The 25,712-nt window shown below is 39.9% G+C and overlaps 1 protein-coding gene across 1 annotated transcript in view; it reads right to left on the reverse strand.

Annotated features, from left to right (window-relative positions):
- Positions 1–25,712, reverse strand: part of LOC119408053 (NACHT and WD repeat domain-containing protein 2) — a 71,790-nt gene that overhangs the window by 41,523 nt on the left and 4,555 nt on the right. The window contains exon 3 of the mRNA XM_037674924.1: positions 10,702–10,790. Within this exon, the coding sequence (XP_037530852.1) occupies positions 10,702–10,790 (89 nt within the window). The remainder of the gene's footprint in view (positions 1–10,701; positions 10,791–25,712) is intronic.

The raw sequence follows: 25,712 nt of genomic DNA on the forward strand, positions 1-25,712 counted from the left end.
GTGGGGTCCTTCATGATGCAGGTGGCCCTCTTCCTGCATCTGGAGGTGTAGATGTCTGTGATGGTGGGGAGACTGACTCCAACAGATTTCTGTGCAGCCTTCACCACTCTCTGCAAAGCTTTTCTTTCTGCAGCTGTGCAGCCTCCATGCCACACATTGATGCTCGAGCACAGGATGCTCTCCACTGCACACCTGTAGAAGGAGGTGAGGACTGAGCTTCCCAGACCAGCTCGCCTCAGCCGTCTGAGGAAGTAGAGTCTCTGATGAGCTTTCTTGATCAGGCTGGTGGTGTTGTTGCTCCAGCTGAGGTTGTCATTCATGTGTACACCCAAGTACTTGTAGCTGGAGACCACTTCCACCGCAGATCCTCTTATGTTCAGGGGGGTGTAGGTGTTTTTGTTCCTTCTGAAGTCCACAATCATCTCCTTTGTCTTCTTCACATTGATGTGAAGGTTATTCTCTCTGCACCAGCTCTCCAGGTGTTCCACCTCCTGCCTGTAGCTGGACTCATCATTGTTTGTGATGCATCCCACCACCGCTGTATCATCTGCAAACTTTACAATCTGACAGCCTGGATGGGTAGCTGCACAATCATATGTGAGCAGAGTAAACAGGAGGGGGCTCAACACACATCCCTGAGGAGAGCCAGTGCTGAGGGTTATGGTGGAGGAGGAGAGGTTGTGGATCCTCACTAACTGTGGTCTGTTTGTTAAAAAGTCTAGTACCCAGTTGCAGATGGAGGGGCTTAGTCCTAGTGTGGATAGTTTGTCCATCAGGGTTTGGGGGATCATGGTGTTGAAGGTGGATGTGAAGTCCACAAAGAGCATACGGACGTAAGAGTTTTTCTGCTCCAGGTGGTTGAGTGCAGTGTGGACCACAGAGGAGATTGCATCCTCTGTTGATCGGTTCTCACGGTATGCGTACTGATGAGGGTCCTCGTTGATGTTGATGGTTGTTTTGATGTGAGTCATGATCAGTTTTTCGAAGCATTTAATGACTATCAGGGTGAGGGCCACTGGCCGATAGTCATTCAGACCAGTCACTGTAGAGCTTTTTGGGACTGGGATGATGGTGGCAGTCTTCAGGCAGGTGGGAACTGTCTCCAGGGTAAGTGAGGTGTTAAAGATGTCTGCCAGCACCTCACAGAGCTGATCAGCACATTCCTTCAACACTTTTCCGGGGATGTTGTCTGGGCCAGTTGCTTTGTGCGGATTAATCCTCCTGAAGGTACTCCTTACGTCTGCTGAGGTCACGCTGAGATGCTCTTCATCCGGTGGTGAGGAGCATCTCAGCATGACCTCAGCAGAAATTATATTCGGACTAGTAAAAATGTATACTTAATAAAAAAAGATGTATTCTTTTTTTTACCAGAACTCGTTTTAAAGCGGAGTGATCTTAGGGAAAAGCATCTCTAAAGTGGGCTGCGGTTAGTTGGCATCAGGCTTTTAACACCAGATGGAGATGTTCGAGAGCTAAATGAGAGCAGGCACAGCTTGGGAACCCCTCGAAGCAATAGGTAAACTCTCACAAGGAGCCCAGCTTATCAACAACATAAACATAAGACGAAGTCAAGCCAGCTAATTAAATTAACACGGCAGTAAATTAAAATAATAAAACTTTGAGGTTGAAAACTACAAATCACAAAAGTTTCAACTACTCGTTTGACTGAGCGCTGCTGCCACCGAGCCCAGATGACAAATTTCAATGATAATAGAGTACATTGGGTAAATTGTTCTTCTGGAAACTGGTATATTTCATGTGGAAAATCAATCACTCTGCTTCGATCGTGCAGTCTGGATAGGCGACCGTTTTTATAATGAATCAAGGCCAAAAAGAGAAGATGCATTGTCAGCTCTCGGCTGCCTTGTAGCCCAATTGATGTGGGTATTTCTCCAGACGCCAAAACCTTTAGTGTTTCAGAATCGGTGCATCTCCGGGCATACAGGTCATTGCATTTTAACCAATCATAAACTGACCGCCTCCACTCTTGAGTATTTTCATTTTTCCGCGCAAAGAAACATTGCAGGCAAACGTATCATTTGGATAAAAATCTCTGCTTCCAGCCGGGTTAAATGCAGACTGCAGTGCAGAACGTTGTCTCTTACTCAGACTGTCCGCTGGGTGGAAGAAGGCTGAGCTGATCTGAAAACACCCAGGGGCAAAAAATGTATGAGAATAATCGTAGGCGTCACTGGAAGGCATATGGAAAGCAAATGTGCGCATTAACGCAGTTCATGCACTTAACCAGAATAGTTATCAGAATCTGTCTTAAACTGGATAAACATGTCTTGGTTTTTATTTCTGCCCACTTTATTCCATTTTCCACAAACCTACTGTAGGTGTTCATCAGATTTGACAGAAATGGTTTCTCCTGCTGCAGCTTGTTTGTAACAAATGAACCGACATGAGGCTGAAGTAATGAGACATCCTCTTTACGAAATGAATGTTTCTCCCATGGGTTATGTATGAACACGGTGCGATGAAAAGACTCGGACGTGTTATTTTTTTTTTTTAGATTTGACTTTCGATTATCTTCGTTGATTGTCTGTATCATGGGTGAGGAGCCAGACGGTGTTTTCTCTGTAACGGACGAAAACAGAGAAAATATCAATGAATGGAGACGGGGGCTTGCAGCCAACAAGCGAAAGCAACAGACGGAGAGAAGAACGAGAATGATGACATCCAGGTAAACAGATGGTGGAGTGACAAATGCATTTTTTATTTTTATTTTGGTGTGAACAGTAAAACCAATTAAAGTGCTCACTTGAGCTGAAAGTAAGAACTAATAATTCATTCATTCAACCTTTTTATTTATACAGGTTAATCTCATTGAGGCTCGGGGACTCATTTACAAGAGAGACCTGATTTTTAACAAAGAGTGATGACGACAGCGACAACAGACAATCCTAAAAGATGCATACAAATTGAGACCACAAGTGAAAATAAAATGGTATTTAAAGAAACGTGACAAACAGCTAGGTTGTAAGGCGGGGTAGAAAACTAAAAACAAGAACATGTCTGCATTGGTTTTTGCCATGAACTTAGCAGATGTTTGAAGCCACTTAGGTCAAGGTCGAGAGCTTCAGATCTTTTTGTAAGATATTCCAGGAAACAGGAGCGGAGTAGGAGAAGGCCCTTTTGCCAAGTTCAGTTCGCACTGAGGGAACACTGCAGGTAATAATGTCCTGAGAGCGCACGCTGTAGCTGCACTCACGCAGAGACAGATGTATGAAGGCCGCAGACCAAGAAGTGATTTAAAGATGAAAATGTACCAGTGGGAGAGTCTGCATGACATTAATGATGTCCAGTTAACCAGTGAATACAGGGTGCAGTGGTGGGTACGATAATCACAGCCAGTTATGAATCTTAGTGCACCATGATAGACAACATCCAACATCTGCAGGGTTCTTGTAGGAGCGTTCATGTAAATAATGTCACCATAATCAATGGAGGGAAGGAAAGTCGCAGTTACAAGGCGTTTCCTAGCATTCAGAGTTAGACAGGATCTATTTCTGAAAAAGAAACCCAGTTTAACTTTCAGTTTCTTTTACTAGGTTTTCAACATGGAGCTTAAAAAGAGATGCGAGTCGACCAAGATATCCAAATATTTATAGGAATCGACAAACTCAATAGGGACATCATTTGAGGATAAAACCAAAGTAATTAATATTTCTCCCATCTTATACAGTATTTTTTTAGGGCAAAACACTAAAAATCTTCTTTTGGCTTTTCCCTCTTCAGAGGTCGCCACATTGAGTCATCCTCCATCTTACTTTGTCCTCTGCATCCTCACTCTAACTACCTCCATGTCCTCTCTTAACTGCCTCCATATATCTCCTATTTGGTTTTTTTTTTCCTGGCAACTGCATTTCTAACATCCTTCTACCAGTATACCCACTGTCCCTCCTCTGGACATCTCTGTCTGTCCTCTCTAACTTTATCTCCCAGTTGTTCAACCTGTGCTGTACCTCTGATGATCTCATTCCTAATCTTATCCATCCTTGTCACTGCTAAGGAGAACCTGAACATCTTCATTTCTGCTACTTCCAGTTCTTTCTCGTGTCTTTTTGTCCATGTCTCTGTCTCCAGACCATACAACATAGCTGGTCTCACTACTGTCTTGAAAGCTTGGAGACAAAACACAAAATAAACCATCAAATTATGTGACGTTTTCTGTGGAAAACTGTTGTGGCAGATTTTGATTGACAGCCTTTTTAGAGAATGCAATACTGTGAGTTGACTTTGTTCTATGCTGTGATGCGTTGCTCCACTTGTGTTGCAAGATCCAATAGGTTTGCACAGCTGTGGTCAGAATACCTCACGCCGTATGTAGGATAGCCAATTTAGTCGATGAGCAAAAACAGAGATCCGACAGCGTTAACAGAACTGCACCGTCTGTTTAACTTTTGTCTATGAGAGGATGCAATTGTCTTCCACTGTGATTTATGAGTCTGAAAATATAGGTTAGATTACAAGAAAGGAAACTAGTTTTTTTTTTTTTTGGTGGCATTAGAGAAGAAATTTACCTTCCCCCAATAAAAATTGACCTTAGGAACAAATCTTTGGAATAATTTGTACTGAAGGCCAATAACACGGCAAAGGAATCTCACTTCCCGCAATAAATCAACAAAGTGAAAAAAGTTTTTTGCTGCTTTTGGCAATAAAATCTCCAGCTCAGCCCACAGAAACCTTATAAAGCTTTAATTTACTAACTGAATTTTGAGTCATATTTCCACCCCACTGACCCTAGTGTGGTCATGATTTTTTCTTTTTTTGGTTCAAACTCGTAATGTATGGAAGTTCCAGTTTGAAGGGTAATCATTCAGTTTTGGAGGATTACAAAACATTGTTTAGAGCAGGGGTTCTCCAACTTTTTGGGTTCATGGACCCCTTACAGGAGAGAAAAAGTTTCTGGGACCCCCTCATAACCCTCGTTTTATTAAATAATTTTCTGCAATTTGTCTCCTTAATGCAATGGAAGTATTTGTGTAACATTAATACTTAAAACCTGTTCTTTAATTGTGTTAATACAATTTTCATACTTTTAACATGGGGTATTGTTCATTTAAGATACAATTAATTGACAAAATGTTTAATTTCAACTTCCAAAAATGGCGGTTTTGAGAAAATTAACAGCATCAAAAACCACTTTAAAACGTTACCTATTCACATAATGAACATAAATGTGTTGCCACGTCTTCAAATTATTACAGAAAACTCTACATGAAACTGAACAGCATCATAACTGCAGTAGTCATACCAAGTAACTGGGCCTCATTTTATAAAACGATTGATGCCGGAATACAAATGGCAGACGGGCTGGTCAGGGGTTAGGGTGAGGAAAAAGATCATTGGGTCAAAAAGACCTTTTTAAAAAAACCTCCAAATGGTATTCATAGTGTGCTTGTATCTGTGATTTGGCTGAACAGCTACCAAGGTCGTAGTAAGGAGGAGAATAGCAGTACTTTATAGAATGTCTTTTGTATTTCAAGTGAATATTGCTGAGTACATCTTTCCACGTATTCCTGCTCAGTTATTAGGCTTACACAGTGTTGAGAAGTTCAAAGTTTTTATACTTAATCTTTTAACATATATTTGGCCTACTTTTCAACTTTTTCCTTTTTCTCAATGGAATGGGAAAAAAAAAATCCCAGTCTGATATACAGTATCTTTTTTTTTTTTTTTCAAGTCCCAAGGACTTTTGGTTGAAATGTGTTTTTGTGAGGTGAGAGGGAACAAAATTCTACTGTAACGTGGAGTTCCACAAGGATCTATTCTTAGAACCATTTTATTTTCCATCTACATGCTGCCCGTAGGCCCCATCTTTAGAGCTCGGTGCTGTGGTCTTGTAATCCTGATGTTGTAGGCTCAAGCCCTGGTTGCATCAGGAAGGGCATCTGGGGTATAACAAATTGCCAAATCTTTCATGTGATTTTGCTCGCTGTGGTGACCGAGCATACGAGTTTACATTTTTGCATCATTTGAATAGTTTTTATTTTTACATCTTAATTTATTATTGTTTTTATTTTTATTTGTTTTTATGGTCTCATGTTTGGTCTTGTCTTTTTACTCATTTTGTTTGCAGCAATTAGGGCTACAAAAGTTGTTTTTAAATGTGCCATGTAAATAAATTTGCTTTGAATCAATTAATCAGCCAATCAAGTCCAAGTGGTTTTTAGAGATGTTAAATGGGAATGTTTTAGCCCAATGAGTGGAAAACAATTTCTTCTGCAAACCACAATTATTAGAGTGTTGATTTGTTGTTATGCTGCAAATGGTTCAAATCATTGAGGCAAACTCAAAAGCTAAATAAATCAAATAAATAAATGAGTACATACTTTTATTATCTAAGCACATGGTACTTTTTGAATATTACTTTTTACAACAAGCAGAGCCAAACAAACATGAGCTCTTCATGGGTCCACACTTTTAGCCTGAATTTAAACGAGACAAAAATCTGACGAAGAGCTTGACTAATTCCATAAAGTGAGTAAAAATGAGTGTCCAAAGACAGCAATTTTTTTAAGTAGACCTAAAAATTATTAGCTCCAACTCAAAATGCAGACGACACAAAGCAGAGGTAAAACCCAAAGAGCCACCGACCAAAAAGCAGTCATGGTTGGAATGAACCTTAATGCTTGTAATTTGACATGGCAAATAACATCACAATCTCAGTGTTGTATCAACAAAAAATGCTCTTTTTTTTTTTTTTTTTCCCTCCCCAGAGATTTTAACGCAGCACATTCTCACTATTCCCTCTGTGGCAGTTTGAGATGGTAATTAGGCAGGGTTTTAAGTATATCTTCAGGATCTATGACTGAATTCAATTGTGAAAGATTAAAAGTCCAAAGATTAAACTGCTTGATCGACCAAAGCCAATAAAATCCAAAAATCAGCGTTGAACTAGAAAAGCCAGAAGGTCAGACACAGAAAATTTGGGTTCCATCACTATTAAACTAAAGCCCTATTCGCACAGGATTAGTTTTACCTAGGGACCACATGCTATTTGTAATAATTACGGAGATTGTCTGTGTTGTTACTCCCGTGCAAATCGGCCATGTCATTAATTTGTAAAGTAAAAATTCCTCCGCAAATTACCTACTATATTTTGCTGAATTCCAAGATCCTGTGATACTAATCCAATGTGAATAGGCATCTCTGTGATTTGGACAGAAATGGGCAGAATCCAATACGTAATTAGGCGTTTCTTGTTTTAGTTTTCTAAGTAAAATCATTTGGGAAAAATGTAGAACAAGGCTATTTTAAATGAACGCCCTGCTCGCTTCGGCTTTTGTAGATGCTGCTACTTCACCACAGATGACAGCAGGTGTGGAGATGCGCGCAGCCAGTGATCAGCTGATCCATCCATTCATAATATTTACCCGCTTCTTCCTTTTTCAGGTAGCGGGGGTCACTGGTGCCCATGTCCAACCATCACTGTACAAGAGGTGAGGGACACGCTGGACAGGTCGCAAGTCTATTTCAACCGATTGGTCAGCAGACGCACGACCAGTGACAGGTTGTCCATCTGGGCTTAATGCGACTTGCAGTGCGTTAACATCATATCCGGAAGATGTCTAACTTTCAGCTAAATCTCAGGTTTTGGTTATCCTGTGCAAATGCACCACATTAAAAGCAGACGTTGGGGAGTAATTTCTTGATTACATGTGGTCTCTAGGGAAAACTAATTCCGTGCGAATAGGGCTTTAGTTGAATGGACAGTAATCCAGTGTGGCGACAGATGGACTGACCTTTCTGATCCTGATCTTTCTTGCAACCACCATGGCCACATTCTTTGACTAGAATGTTTTATGTTTTATCTTTAAAAATCACACATGCAACATAATGATTAAATAGAGAAAAAGAGCAGGGCACACAAGAATAAAAATGGTATTAAAAAATAGATCATCCCTCCTGGTGCAGCTGTACATTGACTGAATGAGGACGCAGACCTCGGCCCCTGGGCTGGATTTCCGTGCCCTATTCCCCCTGCTCCATCTCCCGCAATCCTTCTCCACCCCATTAAGGGAATGCTCCAAATGGAAACTGAGTCAAATTATATGAGAGACCTGGGAGAATTGGTTTTCAGAAGCTTGGCATATGTGTGTCAGCATCTGCCAGCCAACAATTTGTGTGAATGTGGATGTGAAAGAAGAGGCTGGACTGTTCATAAATTACAAATCAAAGCAAAAAATAAAAAAAAGTTCAGTAAGGCAGACAGTCTACTCTGACTGTACAAAGCTGTGGAAAGGATGAGATGTCATACGGGGAAATTATGAGCTAAACGTAAAGTCACGCAGATCATTACCAAGCTCCAGCGAAAGGTGATTGCAGACAAGTCTTAAATGAAAGTGAAGAAGAGACGCAGTGGAACTGGGCAGAAGAGGATGAGGAGGAGTAGGAGGATGAAGAGCAATCCAAGTGAGTCATGGAATTAACTTCCAAGCCTTCTGCATAATCATTTCAGCTCACGCTTCATCACAGCGAGCTGAATCACTAGACGGACACGTGGCCGGAGAGACCCCCGCTTTCTTACGCTTTCTTTATTGCACACTGTCATGTGCGTTCTCACGAGAGAGACTGGCAAAGGATGAACTGCAGATTGTGGACAAAAATAAGCAAATCATCCCTTACAGTACATCGCCATTTGCCTTGGGAACTCTCAGCACTTGCTGACTAACAAAAACAGAAAAAAAAAACCCTCTTCATACTGAATAACCTTGGTCTTTGCAGGGTTTTCGTAGACTAAGTGTATATTAAGAACACACTGGGCTCCCCATAGATTGTGAAAAAGAGCGGTTGGTCCACGATAATCTTGGTTAGACATAAACTTTTGTAGCAATTTATTTATATAGCGCCAAGTCACAACAGAAGTCGTCTCAGGGCATTGAACAGAAACATTCATATACATAAAATGTAAAATAACAACATTAGATATGAGGAGCAGACTGATTTGAGTCTTATTTTTGCCACAGACTCTTATCCTGAGCAAGTATAAAGGCAACAGTGGAAAGGAAAAACTCCCTCATGAGGAAGAAACCTTTAGCAGAACCAGGCTCAGGACAAGTGGCTGCTTTGACTGGCTGGGTTTGACAGGAACAGATACACAATGGCAGGTCAAGAATTACATGTTAAGATAGAAATGATTTCAAATGCAAACTATTCAATTGTAACAATTAATTTAAGAAATGAGGTAAATTTGTCTTCCAGTAGTCCAAGTCTATAGCAGCATAACAAGCTAACCCTAACTCAACTCCAGTGCTCTTCACCGATCCCTCCCTTTCTCTTTTCTCTTTAAAATCTGTTTGAACCATCCAAAATTGCGTTTTTGGATCACTGAAAGTAGCTAAGCTGAGAAGCTAAGCTAACAGGCCGACCTCGGGGAAAAAAACCTCCGTCTTGTCGAAGCTCCAAAATTCATGATTGAAACCTGTGCCTTTGTGTAAAAAGTTGTTTTTCTCTGCAAAAAGAAGCTGAGAACTTGTTTACTGATTTATTTATTTATTTTTAATTAAAAGCTTTGTGTGAAAAATGATATGCTAAAGAGACGCTGCTTGCGCCCTCACTAACCATCCTTCGTTTCAAACAGTTTTACACTGCCATCCAGTGGTCCAAAAAGTTACTACACACAAAAACTAACCAACATTTCTTCTTAAATTTGACAATTACTAATTATTGTCAAATTTCAAACAATATTATCGTTTATCGCAATAATTTCTGAGACAATTAATCGCCCTGCAAAATTAGTTATCGTGACAGGCCTACTGGTGGCAGTGTATTAAAATCTAAGGTGAAGGGTAGAAGAGCATGATGGCAGTGTAATCATGATGTGTGAACTGTGTACACTGTTGGTCATTGAGAATATATAGAAGAAATGGGTCTGCTGATCTCTCTCCTAGTCTAGAACCTGTCACAGAAGTGAAACCTGTGGTAGTACCTTCATCCAATCATTAAGTGATCTTCTACCACGTAGCTTGTTGGATTGTTTAAATACTATGTGTAGGGTGGAAAACAGGATTAAAAAAAGAAAAACTTCCATGAGCCAAAAATCTAAATGATACACAACCATGCAGCAGTCTGTGCAATCCTTTTCTATTTAAAATGTTGTTGTTTTTTTTTTAAAGACAAATCTTTGGCTGTTGTGTGTATGCTCAGCGTTGTTTGTTGTGATCAAGACGTTTCTCTGCGTGAGAAGAGAATTAACCGCTGACATCCTGCTGATTTACAGTTTTCTGAAACAATTCAGGTGTCTGTCTACCTTTCCGGAAACCAATCTTTACGCAGCTGTTCAGGAACAGTCTATGGCACAAATGTCCCCCTGACTCGAGGGCTCTCCCGGATTTGTTAAACAAACAAACCTCTGATAGTGATCTTTCCGTGTACGCTGATTTGCAATGCAAATGAAGGCGATCAGTGGTCGCCACGGAGAGAATGCGGCAGTTCTCTGGCAACAACAAAGGGAAAGCCCTCGCGTCAAGATGCCTTATCCTTCTACATGTGTGCCTGCTGCCACCGATGGGAGCCTTATCTCAGCTGGCCTTCTGTGGACTTCTACAGGAGGTTCTAAGAGCCCCTTCCACCTTCCCACTGCTGTTTATGGCATAATGTACACGCAGATTTATGCTCCAAACCGTGATTTCTCTAGCGCCAAAAGTATGGTACACAACAAAGCGAAGAAAAACTAGACAAAATAGAGCTTACCTGGAATTCAATCCCATAGTTCTCCCTGCAAAAGTCGCGTAGTTTGGGGTAAACGTGCTCTTTCAGTGCGTTTCTCTCCGCTTCTGTGTCTGAAAGAAAAGATGGAAGAAATGCATTTAATATGTTTTATTTTATTTTAGCCCTTCTGCTGTCCTTGAGTCAAAATGACTCACAAGGCCTTGGTTTTAAAACTTTTACGTTGAAAAACGTTTCTTTGATTTTTCTCAGTTTTTAAGATGAAGACTCACAGATCATTTTGGCCCAAGGGCAGCAGGAGGGTTAAGAAAGGCCAAAAACTTTACTGATACTTGAAGTTAAATGTCTAAAAAGAGTTTCATCCAAGGTATTTTTTTTATCCGACTTTGAATTGAGCAGCAAACATAAAGATGAGCTCATTTTTAATGTGAAAAATACCATATTTTCTGGTGTATAAATCACACATTTTTTCCATAGATTTGTCAGTCCTGTGACTTTTATATGCCAAAGTGACTTATCTATGTATTTTTTTCTATATTCATAACACAATTTTTGGCTCTGGCCGCGATGGATGAATAGATGGACAGACGGTGCCATGCCGCCCAGGCAAAATGAAGCTGTTTTGACCATTAAATTAACGCATAATAAATGCGAATTGTGTTTTTTCCTCTTCATGATGCTTTCTTGACTGATGTGACTTATACGCCGAAAAGTACGGTAAACGTGAATTATGTAGATGAATGGTGGAAGTGTATAAAAACACCTTTGATATATTTTCAAAGGTTCTGATCCAAATCTAGCAGTATATTGTACTTAGGGCATTTATTAGCAATGACCATTGCTTCACTCAGACATTCTTAACAGTTACTGCTTCGATAACAGGGTTAAGAGAAAAGTAGCAGCCATGTGCAGCTAATCAAATGTGCTAACTGATTATAATCAATGTGACCACCTGTAAGAAAGTAAGTTTTTAATTATTTTGTTGTTCTGAAGTATACAGGTGCATGTTAACAATGCCATAGTGGAAAGACATCAGAAGTGAACTTAGGGAAGCAACTGTTGCTGCCCATCAGTATGAGAAGGGTTAAATGTAATTTCCACACAATTTAGGTCCACCATTCTACAGAAATAATGTATTTTCATAAGTGGAAAATGTTTAGGACAGTTGCCATTCTTCCCAGGAGTGGAGTTGTGGCTAATTTACCCCAAGGTCAGAGTGTGCAATACTCAGAGAAAACCCTGCATCTTAGACTCTGCAGGCTTAAATTAGCAGGTTAATGATAAAACTCACGAGAGAGCAATTAGAAAAAGACTGAACAAGTTTGTCTTGTTTGGAAGAGTTGCAGGAGAAAACCTCCCCTTTAAAAAAGAACATGGCAAAGGAAAATAGGTTTGTAAATTCACAAAAAAATACCCCCAAAGAACTAGAGCCCAACCGATATATCAGTAGAGGCCGATATAGACGTTTGCGGTAGGATCGGTTTCGGTGATAATTGTCCCATTTTGCGCCGATATATAAGCATTTCTAATTTTCACCCCTAAAATGCTGGAAACCAGCCATAATTGTACAATGTATCCAGCAGAGGGCGCATGAAGATTACTTTCAAGTCATGGCCTTAAGTTTCACTTTCACATTCAGCACAGATGAAGCAGGGAGCAATACTGTGTGATGTATTTTGCTGAACAGAGCATGGTAAGTTTATTTTAAGTGATCTGTAAAATCCTCCAACCCGCTTGTCATTAGCTACGTGCCTCTCAAGACACACAACATGTTAATGTTCAGTTGCATCGCCTTCACGACCGTAGCCCTGTCAGTATAGCAACCAGTCCTGTCGGATTGAGTTTTCAGTTTGTGAGGACATCCAGTGTTAGTAATTATCTTTTAGGGCAATCTTTTCTGTAGTTTTCCATTATCTTTGTCGTCCTCAATGAAATGCATTGTTTGTCCGAAATCTTAACTTTTCTCCAAACAAAAATAAACGCTGCGGTGGTCAAGACTAATTAGGCCTTCAACATACGTGACTGACTGTGTAAAGGAAGGGCATTTCTTTGTCTAATTTATATTTTTGTAACACACTTGATAACTTTATGGTGAATAGTGGACGATAGAAAATGTGAACACACTTTACAAGGACTGTTTTTATGACCAGTGCACCACTTATTAACCTACTGTGGGAGTAAAGCGTGGATCTGATTTGCTTAGCCCAGGGGTCTGCAACTTGTGGCTCTGGAGCCACATGCGGCTCTTTGGTTCCTCTGTTGCAGCTCCTTCAAGCTTTGACCAAAAATAACTTAAAACTGAATTGTATTAGCACAACAAAATGACTAGTTTTAGCAGTTTTCTTGTCATTTCCTTTGCAAATATGTGAATACTAAAACGAATACAAGGAGTAAAACACATTCACTATCTGATTTTTTTTTTTTGTTTGTTTATTGTGGAAAATTTAAGTATCCTATTTTGAAGAAATAAAGCATAAACTGAATGAGCTGCATAGTTCATTGTTTTAATTGGGTTCTAGAAAGAACCAAAGAACTTCTGGAAGAATTCATTTTAAACAGATGAGACCAAAGTAGAGATGTTTACTCATAATGCACTGTGTCATGTTAAGAGAAAACCAAACACAACCTATCAGCACAAACACTTCATACCAACTATCGAGCATGGTGGTGGAGCGCTCATGATTTGGGCTTGTTTTGCAGCTACAGGACCTTGCAGTCACTGAGTTGACCATGAAATCCTGACAGCTGAAGCTTGAATAGTTCTAGTTCATAAAACAGAACAATGATCCCAAGCACAGCAGCAAATCTTCATCAGAATGGTGTAAAAAGAAAAGAATCAAGACATCGCAACAGACCAAAGTCCAGAGCTGAACCTGACTGAAATACTGTAGTTGAACTTAAGAGTGCAGTGCAAAAGCAAATGTCCATGAAGCAAACCTCAGTGAAATTAAGGAACATTGTAATACCGAGTGGGACAGAATTCCTCAACAATTATGTAAGAAGTGGAAAAAGCCATACAGAAACTTATTAAGAGTTATTGCTGGTAAATGTTGTAGAAACTGCTGGATCACAAGAGTGGACTTAAAGGAGTTTTGAACACATTTTCTCTACATTGGCTTCATTTTTGTTTGATAAATAATCACAAGATGGAAGGTGGGGTTTTCTTTACCCTCTTGAGATGGACCAGATCATCCATCCATCCATTATCTTTTACCCGCTTATTCCATTTTGGGTCACGGGGGTCGCCGGTGCCCATGTCCAGCAATCACTGTGCGAGAGGCGGGGTACACCCTGGACGGGTCGCAAGTTCATCACAGGGCCACATAGAGACAAACAAGACAAACAACCATTCACTTTCTCACTTACACCTAGGGACAATTTAGAGTTACCAATCAGCCTAACATGCATGTTTTTGGTCTGTGGGAGGAAACCGGAGTACCCGGAGAAAACCCACGCATGCACAGAGAGAACATGCAAACTCCACCCAGAAAGGCCCCTGGACCGAGGTTTGAACCAGGGACCTGCTCGCTGAGAGGCAGCAGCTCTACCAGTTGCGCCACCGTGCTGCCCTGGACCAGATCATTTGTTCTATATTCTGATACGCAGAGACATGGAATTGAAAGAAGTCGGACTGTATTTTTTTTTTCTGTGACTGAGTTGATGCTGCATCATCTGAATGAGATAACTTCCTTGTTCAAGCTGTAAAACATAAGCAAATAATAAATATAGTCTCTAAGCCTGATGTACTAATCAATTATTAGTTTTAACCGGAGTATGTGTATGTTCAGGATGTCTAATTGTGCACCCATTGTTTACACCTGGAGGATTGTGGGTTCCAAAGGCAGTGATCATATTGGACAGTCTGAGTGTCACAGATGGGAAAGCCCATGGCTTGTTGTTGTGTCCCATTTTCTTCCTCCTTTCCTCTCCTTTTCATCATCTTCCAAATGGTTACTGTAATACATTCAGACAGGCCCAGTTTCGGTATCCCTGCCTGTCTCTTAGGGGTATGAACAGATAGTTAAAAGCAGAAATGCGCCCAACAGAGAGGCCCTTGCGTGGCCGACAGGATGGCCTACACATATGTGCAAGTACATACGCGGTGTACAGCCGGACCTACAGCTGCTAACCGTGTCATGCGCAGCGTGAACAGAGGAGCCCAGAAATCCACTCTGACGTGTCCGTCTCTCGTCTATCTTTGGTAAGGCTCCAGGCCGTGACTGAGCAAATATCTGCCCGCAGCCACCCCGGTAAAATGTCAAAGCCAAACCAAATGGATGTAATAGAATGCAAATTAAATAAATAGCAATTGCGTCAGCAGAGCTCTAATCTCTATCCATCAGTACAATAAATGCAGGATATCTTACGGTGACGCGAAGGACGACAGATGTGCAGAAATAGCAGCGTTTTGTAGAATTTGGATTTAGTTTGTGTGTTTGGGAAGAGCAGGAAGACAAGTCGTGCTTTCAACAATACGACTTGACAGACTCAACTGTGTTGTTATTTTGTATTGTGCTGATAACAGCGATCTACCTCTTTTTCTCTTGTTTCTTCTTCTGTGGGATGATGATGAGTTATGGCAGCCTGACGTCCGTGTGCGTCTGTTGTCGACGCACCAACATGCCGAAGAACAAAGACTGGATCCTGCACTCGCCTGCTTTTCTCACTATGTGTATGTGTGTCCCTCCCTTCAATGTTATTTTTTTAAATTTCAGCGATGCAGAACAATCCAGCTTTCAGATATGTTCCTGTCAGCTCTCCTTATTCTCCCTCGTGCAGTATTTACTGTCCTCTCTGCCTCCCTCTTCATTTACAGACCACATTCTGAACGGAAAAGAGCTGAAAGTCCTTGACAATTTTGCTTATTCACTTCCTTGTGGCTATTTTTAAACTAAAATGCAAAAATAGCTAAAAATTTCCAAAAGTATTTACATACTATCCACCACCATAAAAGGTGCACAATCTTGCCACGTCGGCGTTTTTTATTTTACTTGAGTTCCTTGTGTAACTTTGTCATGGTTTGTAGAGTTTAAGCCCAGAACTCAAGCAGAGAATGGAAAAATCCAGTAAAGAAAGTAAATGCATGAACAGGTAGATGTTCTATGATCAAGCTGCAAGTATGAAGAAAGCACATTTTTACTAAAATTAAGACTTTATTTGTATTCATCCTACATTTTTTTTACATCTTCTTTGCTGTCAGCTGTTTTTTCCTGTGGATATCTTGTGATTCTACAAGGCCTGTCATAACAAATTTTACTGGGCGATTAAATTTCTCTGAAATGATTGCGATAAATGATATTGCTTGAAATTTGACAATTATTTTGTAATTATTTTCAAATGTAAAAAGAAATTTTGCATAAATTTATTTTGCGTGTAGTACCATTTTTGACCACACGATGGCAGTATAAGACTTTGAACCGAAGGATGGATAGTGAGGGAGCGAGCAACGTGTCTCTCTAAGAAAAATGGAAGGGAGGCCCCGTGACATGGACTCTCTCGCTCTTTCCTTTTTTCAGTTCTCAAAATGGCGGACGCTCAGTGTGGTTTGAGCTCTTTAGCATAGCATTTTTCACACTAAGCTTTTCATTAAAAAAAAATTAGTAAACAAGTTCTCAGCTACTTTTCGAAGAGAAAAAAAAACTTTTTTTTTACACGAAGGCACGGGTTTCATCTGTGAATTTTGGAGCTTTAACAAGACAGAGGGTTTCTTTCCCCGAGGTCAGCCTGTTAGCGTAGCTCGTGGCTTAGCTTCTCAGCTTAGCTGCTTTTAACGATCCAAAAACACAATTTTGGACGGTTAAAATGGATTTTAAAGAGAAAAGAGAACGAAAGGGAGAGGTCAGCGAAGAGCACCGGAGTTGAGCTTTTTGTCATCCAGTGTCTTCAGTAGAAAGAGAGAGACAAAGAAACAATAAATCCGATAAATGAAAATTAGGTTGATAATTTTCATTTATCGTGCGATTAATTGATTTATTGTTCATTGCGACAGGCCTAGTTTCTAGCTCTCTATTTAGTTAAGTGCCTGCTTAATTGTCATTTATTTTGGATTTATGATGCATTTTCTTTGAATGGACTATGTCTGTATGATGCCTTTTAGTTTTTTTAGGGTAAACTTGATTGAAAACTTTTTTTTTTTTTTTTTAGATCTTTTTAACTGTTCTAATCCACTGGAATGCTCTACTGCAAAACACGATAAAGCTTGATTAAAATTAAAATAAAACAACTTGAAAAGTGTAACTTAGGGCCACATTTGTTTCCTGTCAGATATGTATCTAGCCCCTAAACCATTTTGCTTCATCTCTACATGAGTCTGTAACCGCTCCAAGACTACAAGGGTATTTACCAACTCAAACCAAAGTTTGACCTAAAGTCTTGTTCCACTGAAAATTCTTGTTTCACAAACTCACCACACCAACAACCCTTAATCAGATTGGTGTTTTTTTAAGTAAACACCAGCTTCAAAACAAAATTGTATTATAGCGCATTAAAAAAAACTAACTAGAATTTTGCCACTTTTATTACAGATGTCCTTATTCTACAGTACATCTGTTCAACGATACCAATTTAAGTGATGACTGCCATTTTTGGAAGCTCCTATGATTGTCGGGAGTATCGGGATGGGAAAAATAGACTGCTGAATAATTTTTGAGCTCCACATACACAAAGATGTTAGAAGGTTCACAAATATTCGCTTTCTTTTACTTCATGCGGATCTGGAGGATGTTGAAGCTCAATTACACGTGTTTGATCAGTACATGTTTCTTTGTTTTAATTTATTGTTTGAAGTTAATTAGATTAGACTTATCTTAAATATGTTTTACACTGCTACCACAATGGGAGTCTCCTGCTAATTTAACACACTATATTAAAAAAAAATGCACTTTCAAAATAAATCCTTGCAGTAGAAAGGTATTGTGGAACAGATAACAGTCCCAACACCAATCCAGTGCTTGCTATGTCATTGGAAAGATACAAAATGTATACCCTCCTGTTCTCTGGGCAGAGGTATTAGAACAAATAAGACCCGGCAGAAAAAGAATTACAATATATACTTTTATAGGGCTGGGCGATATCTCTATTTAAAATATTTCTAGATAATTTAATTTGCAATATAAGGTGAGACTATCGATATAAACAATATAGTGTTATACTGTATTTGAAAAGCCGCCTTCTGTCTTCTTTCTCCCACGAGGCCCCTCCTTCTCCCTCCCTGAATACAAACCCAGTCCCTCAGCCTGCTTCCTGCTTCTCCAGGTGGGCGGAAGACGTTTAGCACAACAAGTACGGGTGATATCGAAGAGCAGCTTAGGTGCTGAGCAAAAAGAAAAACAATGGATGTTATTTCGGATATGGTTTGGATTTAACTTGGCAGATGAACAGCAGAAAAATGTTTTCTGTAGACAATGCCGAAAACGGGTCCCGACAAAAGGTTGGCATCACAAATCTTTTTCGCCATTTAAAACAGTGCTATACATTAAGTTATAAGCTGCAGCTCCGACTGTGTTTTCAGCCTCCTTCCCTGAAACAAACCACAGTATAAAAATAATTTAAGCGTGCTGTGTGTTATGAGAGGAAAAGTGGGAGGCGGCACAGCAACATTAAAAAAGCAGCAGCTTATAGCTAAAGACACGGTCCCTGTCTCAACTGTGGAGCAAGACTGCTAAAGTTGGCCATGTTGTTAGCCGCTAAGGTAAGGACCGTGTCTTGTCACAGGGCCACCTCTCACTTTTCTTCTCATAACAAACAGCACGGATAAATGGGTTTTGACCCGTGGTTTGTTTCAGGGAAGGAGGCTGAAGTCTGTCGAACCTGCAGCTGCAGAGGATTATTATTTAATATATGTAAATGAAGGTCTAAAAAATAAACTAATATATGCAATCCAACAATTTTCAGTCAGGTCATCTGGACAGTTTCTTTTTTTGCTGAAACATTTCACCTTCCATCCAGAAGGCTTCATCAGTCATGGAAACACACAACACAAAACTGATTCTTCCCCCAAACAGCTTACTCCAAAGTGGACAAAAAACAGTTATGTTGGTGCTAAGATGGTGTCTTTGGCACGCCCCCTCCTCAGTTGCCGGCCTCTTCCTCGTCGACAGTCATGTCAAACTGGTTCAAAACCAACAAAGTCCATGCTCAATAATGGACGTGAAGGAAGACGAGGAAGAGGGCCGGCTCCAGAGGAGGGGGTATGTCAAAGACACCATCTTAGCACCAACATAACTGGTTTGTTCCACTTTGGAGTAAGCTGTTTGGGGGAAGAATCAGTTTTGTGTTGTGTGTTTCCATGAATGATGAAGACTTCCGTATGGAAGGTGAAACGTTTCAGCAAAAAAAAAAAAAAAAACTGTCCAGATGACCTGACTGAAAATTGTTGGATTGTATACCTGGATTATTGAGCATGGACTTTTTTTTTTTAAATTATATGCAAGTTTATTTTTTAGACATTTATTTTGTACAGTTAAAGCTGCTAACTATATGTGCCTGTTTGACAATTGGGACAAAGCTTTGACTCAGAAATATATTTTTATTACTTTAGGGGAAAAAAAATTGACATATCGTTTAGCGCCATTCATCTTAAAACATCGAGATATTAATTTTGGTCCATATCGCCTAGCCCTAGTTCCTTAATCCCAATAGCATTTTATTGCTAGCTAAATTTAATGCATAGCTATATATGACCATATATGGAATGGGAAAACGTCATTTATTTTATGCTGCTAAGCTATTCTGTCTTCACAAACTGAAAAATAAAAATAGTTTATTCTTTGTTTCTGATTGTCTGGTCAACTGTGTAACAGAAAATCAGCTGACACATCAAATTTTATCTCAACATCTGTAAAACCGACTGACTTAGGGTTAGGGTTTTAATTAGGGTTGGCTTTTAAAGTTAAGGCGTTTTAGACGTGTATCTAATGATTAGTTCCTGAACAGTTTATTAAAGGTCTATATGCTTGTTGATGAAATATTCTGCCAAGAGACAGACTAATGAACAAACAAACAGACCCAGACAATTACATTATTGCCTTCCGCCAAGATAGGAAAATAATGAAAAAGGCTCTAAATGGAGATGTGGCCAGATTCTGTAGCTGCTCTTGGCCACAAATAGCATAGCAAAAGCCCAGACACTACATACTGAGTATTTTTTTATGAAAAAAGAAAAAAAAGTTATGTATTAAGATTTTGAGTGAAAAAAAAGATTTCAGGACTGCTAATGAAAGGTTTCCACTTGACTTTAAATTTTTAGAATATGTCTAAAAATATACATTTTTTTTAAATCAAAATTACCTACTCGCCTGAAAGAGAACTAGTAAGTTTTGAGTAGACGATCACCAAGTTGTAAAACAGGCGTATTCCGAGGTTAGCTTCATATCATTATTATTGAATAGTTTTACATTGAACACTCAAACACTTGGGCGTTTGGGCGAAAGTACCCAGGCTAAAGCAGATTTTGTCAGGATGACATACTGGGAGCTTCTAATTGCTCATTGGTGCTCCCAAAAACACAGAGGTGTCAGAAAAGCTGCTGGTAGATTTGTCAGAGCTTCATCTGCTCCCTCAGGGTAAAAAAAAAAAAAAAAAAAAGTAGAGGCAAGGAATCAGAAGACACCACAAGAGAGAGGAAATAAAGGAAAGAGAGAGGAAATTGGATCAAACTTTGCAGGAAACAAAATGTGGCAGAGCAAGTCCAGAAATCCAACTTTTGATGGGCCGAGTGAAGCAGCTTATTAAAGAGAAGCCAGAAAGGGTTGACAAAGTCTCCCAACTGTCATCTCTTCCACTCTCATCCATGTTCTCCTTCACCAGACTCGATTCAAAGAGGGGGATAATTAAGGAGGTTGAGAATATAAAAAGAAATTCTCAGCGAAGAACTGAAAACGAGCTGAAAACATGCAAAAAATGCAAATGAGAACACAAAACAATTGTGTGGTGAAACGTAAAGTGATTAGTGGCCTCTGTGGCGACTATGCCATAGCTTTGACGATAGTGCGTTGGAGGGTTGATTTCATGCGGCATGTCTCTGAGGCCTCTGGTCTTTTATCAACTTTAAACGGCTTAAATGAGAGTTGGCTGTTTGAATGCAGGCAGTTCTCCAATACCAGATCCCCCAGAGGTGACTTCAGCGAGGTAACACATTCACGTTGATACGCCTTTATGGATCCACCAATATCGACCAGCGAGATGAGCCACACAATACAGCTACATTCACCGATGTGCACAAAGAAAATAATCTCATTTAGGCTTTTGTCTGGTTTCATGGTCCTGTTCTAGGAGGAACAAACAATAGTGGGTTTAATTGATCATCTTTGGCCACACACACAAGATGACTGATCGACCTGAACCAGGCAGTGGTGTGACTCATTAACATCAAGAAACATCAATATAAACCTTTTCAAAAAAAGTTACTTGACTTGAGACTGTGTCAAACACTTTAATACCTTTTTATTTATTAACGTTTGTTTAACCAGGCAAATGAGATCACAGATCTGTCTTGTAAGAGAGGCCTGGGCCTAAAGGCAGCCTACCACTTCAATACCTTTAATAGACTCGCTACACTGATGAGCAATCTCTACATTATGGATGCTGTGCTGATGTCCAAAACTCTTGAAAATGTTTCTGAATTTTTAATAAGCTCCAATGGCATGCCAATAAACATAACAGCTGCCTATTAAGTGTATACATGACTGTGGTGGGGTGAAAGGGAACAGACAACAACGCTGTCCATGGTGTAAATCAACAAACGGTTCAAATTCAATTCAGTTCAGTTGATTTTATAAAGCGCCAAGTCACAACAGAAGTCGTCTCTGGGCACTGAACAGAAACATTCATATATACAAAATACTAAGTTAACACTATTTATCCGAGGAGCAGACTGCTTTGAATTTAACGCCATCACAGAACTCTCATCTTGAGCGAGCGCGAAGGCGACAGTGGAAAGGAAAAACTCCCTCACGAGGAAGAAACATTTAGCAGAACCAGGCTCAGGACAAGTGGCCACCTGCTTTTCGACCAAGTAAAGAATATGATATTGTAGCTATCAGGTGGAATAGTTAGAGCTTGCCTATTGATGACTACCAGTCTATTCAAACCATTTTATGATTAAAGTAGTAGATTTCAAGGGTGCCACTCAAGACTGCTTTGGTGGAAGTGGTCTTAATAAAAAATAAGGCCCAATCTGGAGCCATAGTATGACATTTTCTATCATAAACATTTGTGGAGTTACACCATGGACAACCTACTGTGTACTATTTTATAAATGGATAGCAGTATTTCCCCTACATTACTTGCCATGGCAGTGTGCTCATCTTCCGTGATTTTTGTTGGGGTGGGGGAGACCGAGACACATCTGAGTTGCGTGCTGTTTGGGTGGGGGTTCGGAGACTGCTCGGCGTGAGGGAATCGGAACGCTACCTCTAACTTTATAGCTAGCACATAATTGTGCACCGCTAGCTTAGCGTCAGTTTCGGCAGTTGTCGACGGGGGTGGGTTCGGTAGGCAGGGGGCTCGGTTCTGTTGACCGGGCAGGGCGCGCTACTTGTGTAATGGTAGGGGAAACATTGGACAGATAGGGGCAGTCTAAGGGACAAAGTGTTTGACATTTTTATGCTACTAGATGTCAGGCTGGAGCATAGACAAGGTTTTAATGAAGGGGGTCATCTGTAACCGTGACCTTTTTGATCTCATGACCATGAAATCCATAGTGATCATCCTTGATCCATGAGGTGTCCAGATGTGTGCTTTGACATTTCAGTACGAAAGAGTTATGAATTCAGAGCCTAGACAAAAAGTTACCCACAGAGAGACAGATTGTACCTTGCCATAATACCCCTTGCCTTAGGACAGGCATATACAAAAGATACAAAAAGGCCCATCATTCCTTGAAAGAGCACATATAGACCATCAAATTCTATGCCAGAGTTTTAAACTAAGATTATCTTACAATGAGATGGGATTGAGCCATTTAGGACAAACTTTAGAAATAACGTTTGCAGTCTCAAATCTTGCATCTTCTGCTAGGGCTTAAAGCACGTGTTGAAAATGACGCTCGGCTACTACCACACAGAGTTATAACCCAATATCTGTAAAACTGACTGAGTCAAGAACTACTTTTGTGTGGACCAAGTTCAATTAGTTGAGGTGGCCATCTTGAATGAGGCGACTCCAAATTGTAATCGGTTGTAGATGATCGCTTTTTTTGCAAATTTCACGAAAATTAATTGTCAGTCTGTTCATAAAACACTTGGCTTACAGAGTTGTTGCAGTTAATGCCAAAGCTTAAAGCAAAAATATTGCAATGTATAGTGCTCTGAGAACGTATTTCTGATTTTAGCAAACATGTAAATGGCTATAGCACAATTAGATTTTGAGTAAATTGTGCTCGAATTTGGAGTGGAAGTAGCTGACAGTCAACCTAAACTAAACAAACACTCAGAGCTCTACATAATAACTAAATATTCCCTTAAATCTTCGAGTTAACTAACCATCATTGTGTGTTAGGAAAATATCTCACAACCCAGAAGATTTAAGTGAAACTCTCGGAACATAATTACTGAATGTACAGTACTCCTATAACCGATTTGCCTTAGGAGTAAACCCAAATAAAAATGGTCGTCACAGCTAGTCAACTTTAGCAAACACAAAAATGGCTGCGAGTCTGTACGTTTCACAGATAATAATAATTTTAAAAAATTGGTGTGGTAGTAGTTGGGAGTCAGTCTCATCACATTCTCCGAACGCTAGCTCATCACACATGATCTTTGTCAAAAACGTTGACATTCAATGTAGCAGGTGATACGCATTCCCTCAAAGTTTGTTAGCATCATTGTGATCCTTATTCAGATATTTAAAGGTCATTTCAACGTTTGTTGCAAATGACACTATTAAGTGAGCAAATATGAAACATTTGAATACTTTTTTCATGAGCTTTTTAAAACTATTCCATTTGTTTTATTTGATGCGTTTAGGTGGGGTTTTTCATTGACAACAGGGAAACGTTATAGACTCTGTATCATCTTGTTACAAATGAAAAGCAAGGATTGAAATAACAATACTGTGGAATAAAACTACAACTTGGCTGTGTATTCTGTCGATGAATACCATGAATGTGTGAAATGCATCCTGTATTTCAGGTTAATGACCTGTGATATGATGTTCTGTATTAAATAAGTGCATGGACAGCCCCCTCTAGTGAACAGTAGAAAACAGGCTCTGCAGCAGGGCTAGTGGCACAAAGGGTCATGGATTACGTATTTAGGGTGTCACTGGAGCCAAGTTATCTGTTCAGCATAGAAAAGTTTATGAAAACTCGCAAAGCAATTTTAGAACAAGACACAATAAGGTGTTCAAAAGATGCAACTAAATGCAAAAACAGCTGCTTGAATGCTGTGAATGGATTGAAGTGGTGAGAGGATTTGCAGTGTTTCTGATTGAGGTCCTTCTTTTCAATTATTAATGTGTATGCCAGTGTTTTGTGCATTTGTCTGCCGTGTTAGCAAAATATCTTGTGAAACACTGGACAGGTTTTAAATGTAACTTTCAGCAAATAATCAATGGAGGTAACTTCCTTGGCAAACACAATAATGGCTAAAACTCAGATTTACAAATGTTAAGCTAAAACCAGGTGTGGTAGTAGATGAGACTCATCCATAACTTGTACTGAGCACCAATGGGTCAAGTACAACCTAAAACTGCCATTAACATTTAGAATCAACTGTTAGCAAAATATGTCATGACACATTAAATAGATTTCATTTAACTTTTTGAAAATAATCACTTAACACACATCTATAGCCGATTTAACTTTTAGAGACAACTCAATTAACGACGGCCGCCACTGCCAACCAACCTTAGAAAACACAAAAGTGGGTACACCTCGGAAAATTGTATAGATATTGAACTAAAATTTGTTGTCCTAGTAGAAGAGCATCATACACAACACATACATTGACAACAACACTTTTGCGCGATATCTTTACGCAAAACTTTGACGTTAACTGCTGGAGTTAACCCCGTTTCTTAGCAAATTATCTCTTGAACCACTGTATGGATTTTAGTGAAACGCTCAGACAGTAATCACTACATGTACATGTATGAGGTCCTGTGTAATGTCATTTTCAAGGTATAAGCAAAATAGCTCTGTCATTTCTCTACACAAGAGGATTTCAGTCTAAAATGTTGGCATGAAAGAATGGAGTTTGTATGGTTTTTCTCCTTCAGTACTTGCATATCACACTGATTACCAGCATTTGAGACATATGGAAATAGCTGTTTTAATGACTTGCGCAGCTAACTGAGACACGTCTCTTTCTGTTTGTGTTGATAGTGCAAAAATAATATCTATATCTCCACACTCATTGTCCCCCCCCCCCCACACACACTCACTGGAGTGTTAACCTCATGCTGACACAGGACGCTCTCCGCTACAGGTGGCTAAACAATACCAGACTCTATTTGGAGGGCAGTTTACCCGGTGAGTGCAGGGAAATGACAGATCAATGAGATCCATCAGGTTTTTTTGGGTGCGCCGTACTGTTCTTGATCTTTCATATCCTACTCTACTTCTCTTGTTTACTCCAGTTTTACAGAGCCTATTTTTACCCCCACTTCTCTGAGGGCATATTCAAACACGGAACTGCAACTGGGTGCCTGCTTTGCGACCCAACACTCCGCTCACACTGTGCACTTGGTGTTGAAAGCAATCTGTTGTGTCAACTGCTTTACTGGGGCAACACAATTAGCTTTAGCCAAGTACTTCTCTACCAACATAGTGGCTCAGATCCTGCCTGATTCAACAGCATCCTCGTCTCAAAGTGCTGCCTTTTTAAGATTGGAGATGTGTTTTGGTTTAAAGGGGTCATTGGACATGAATGAACATGAGCACATCATTTAAATTTGCCAGATATAGATGTAAAGTAGCTGATTTTCTTCTGCAGTCCCAGGCAAGTTCCTTTTGTTTCTTATTGCGCCCTTTAAGGTTAGCTATAGTGGATCCATCTCCATCTATCCCAGCATCCTGCTTTGGTTCACCCCTGCTA

Source organism: Nematolebias whitei, chromosome 1 (assembly GCF_014905685.2).
Source record: "Nematolebias whitei isolate Nwh7 chromosome 1, NemWhi1, whole genome shotgun sequence".
NCBI classification, from domain to species: domain Eukaryota; kingdom Metazoa; phylum Chordata; class Actinopteri; order Cyprinodontiformes; family Rivulidae; genus Nematolebias; species Nematolebias whitei.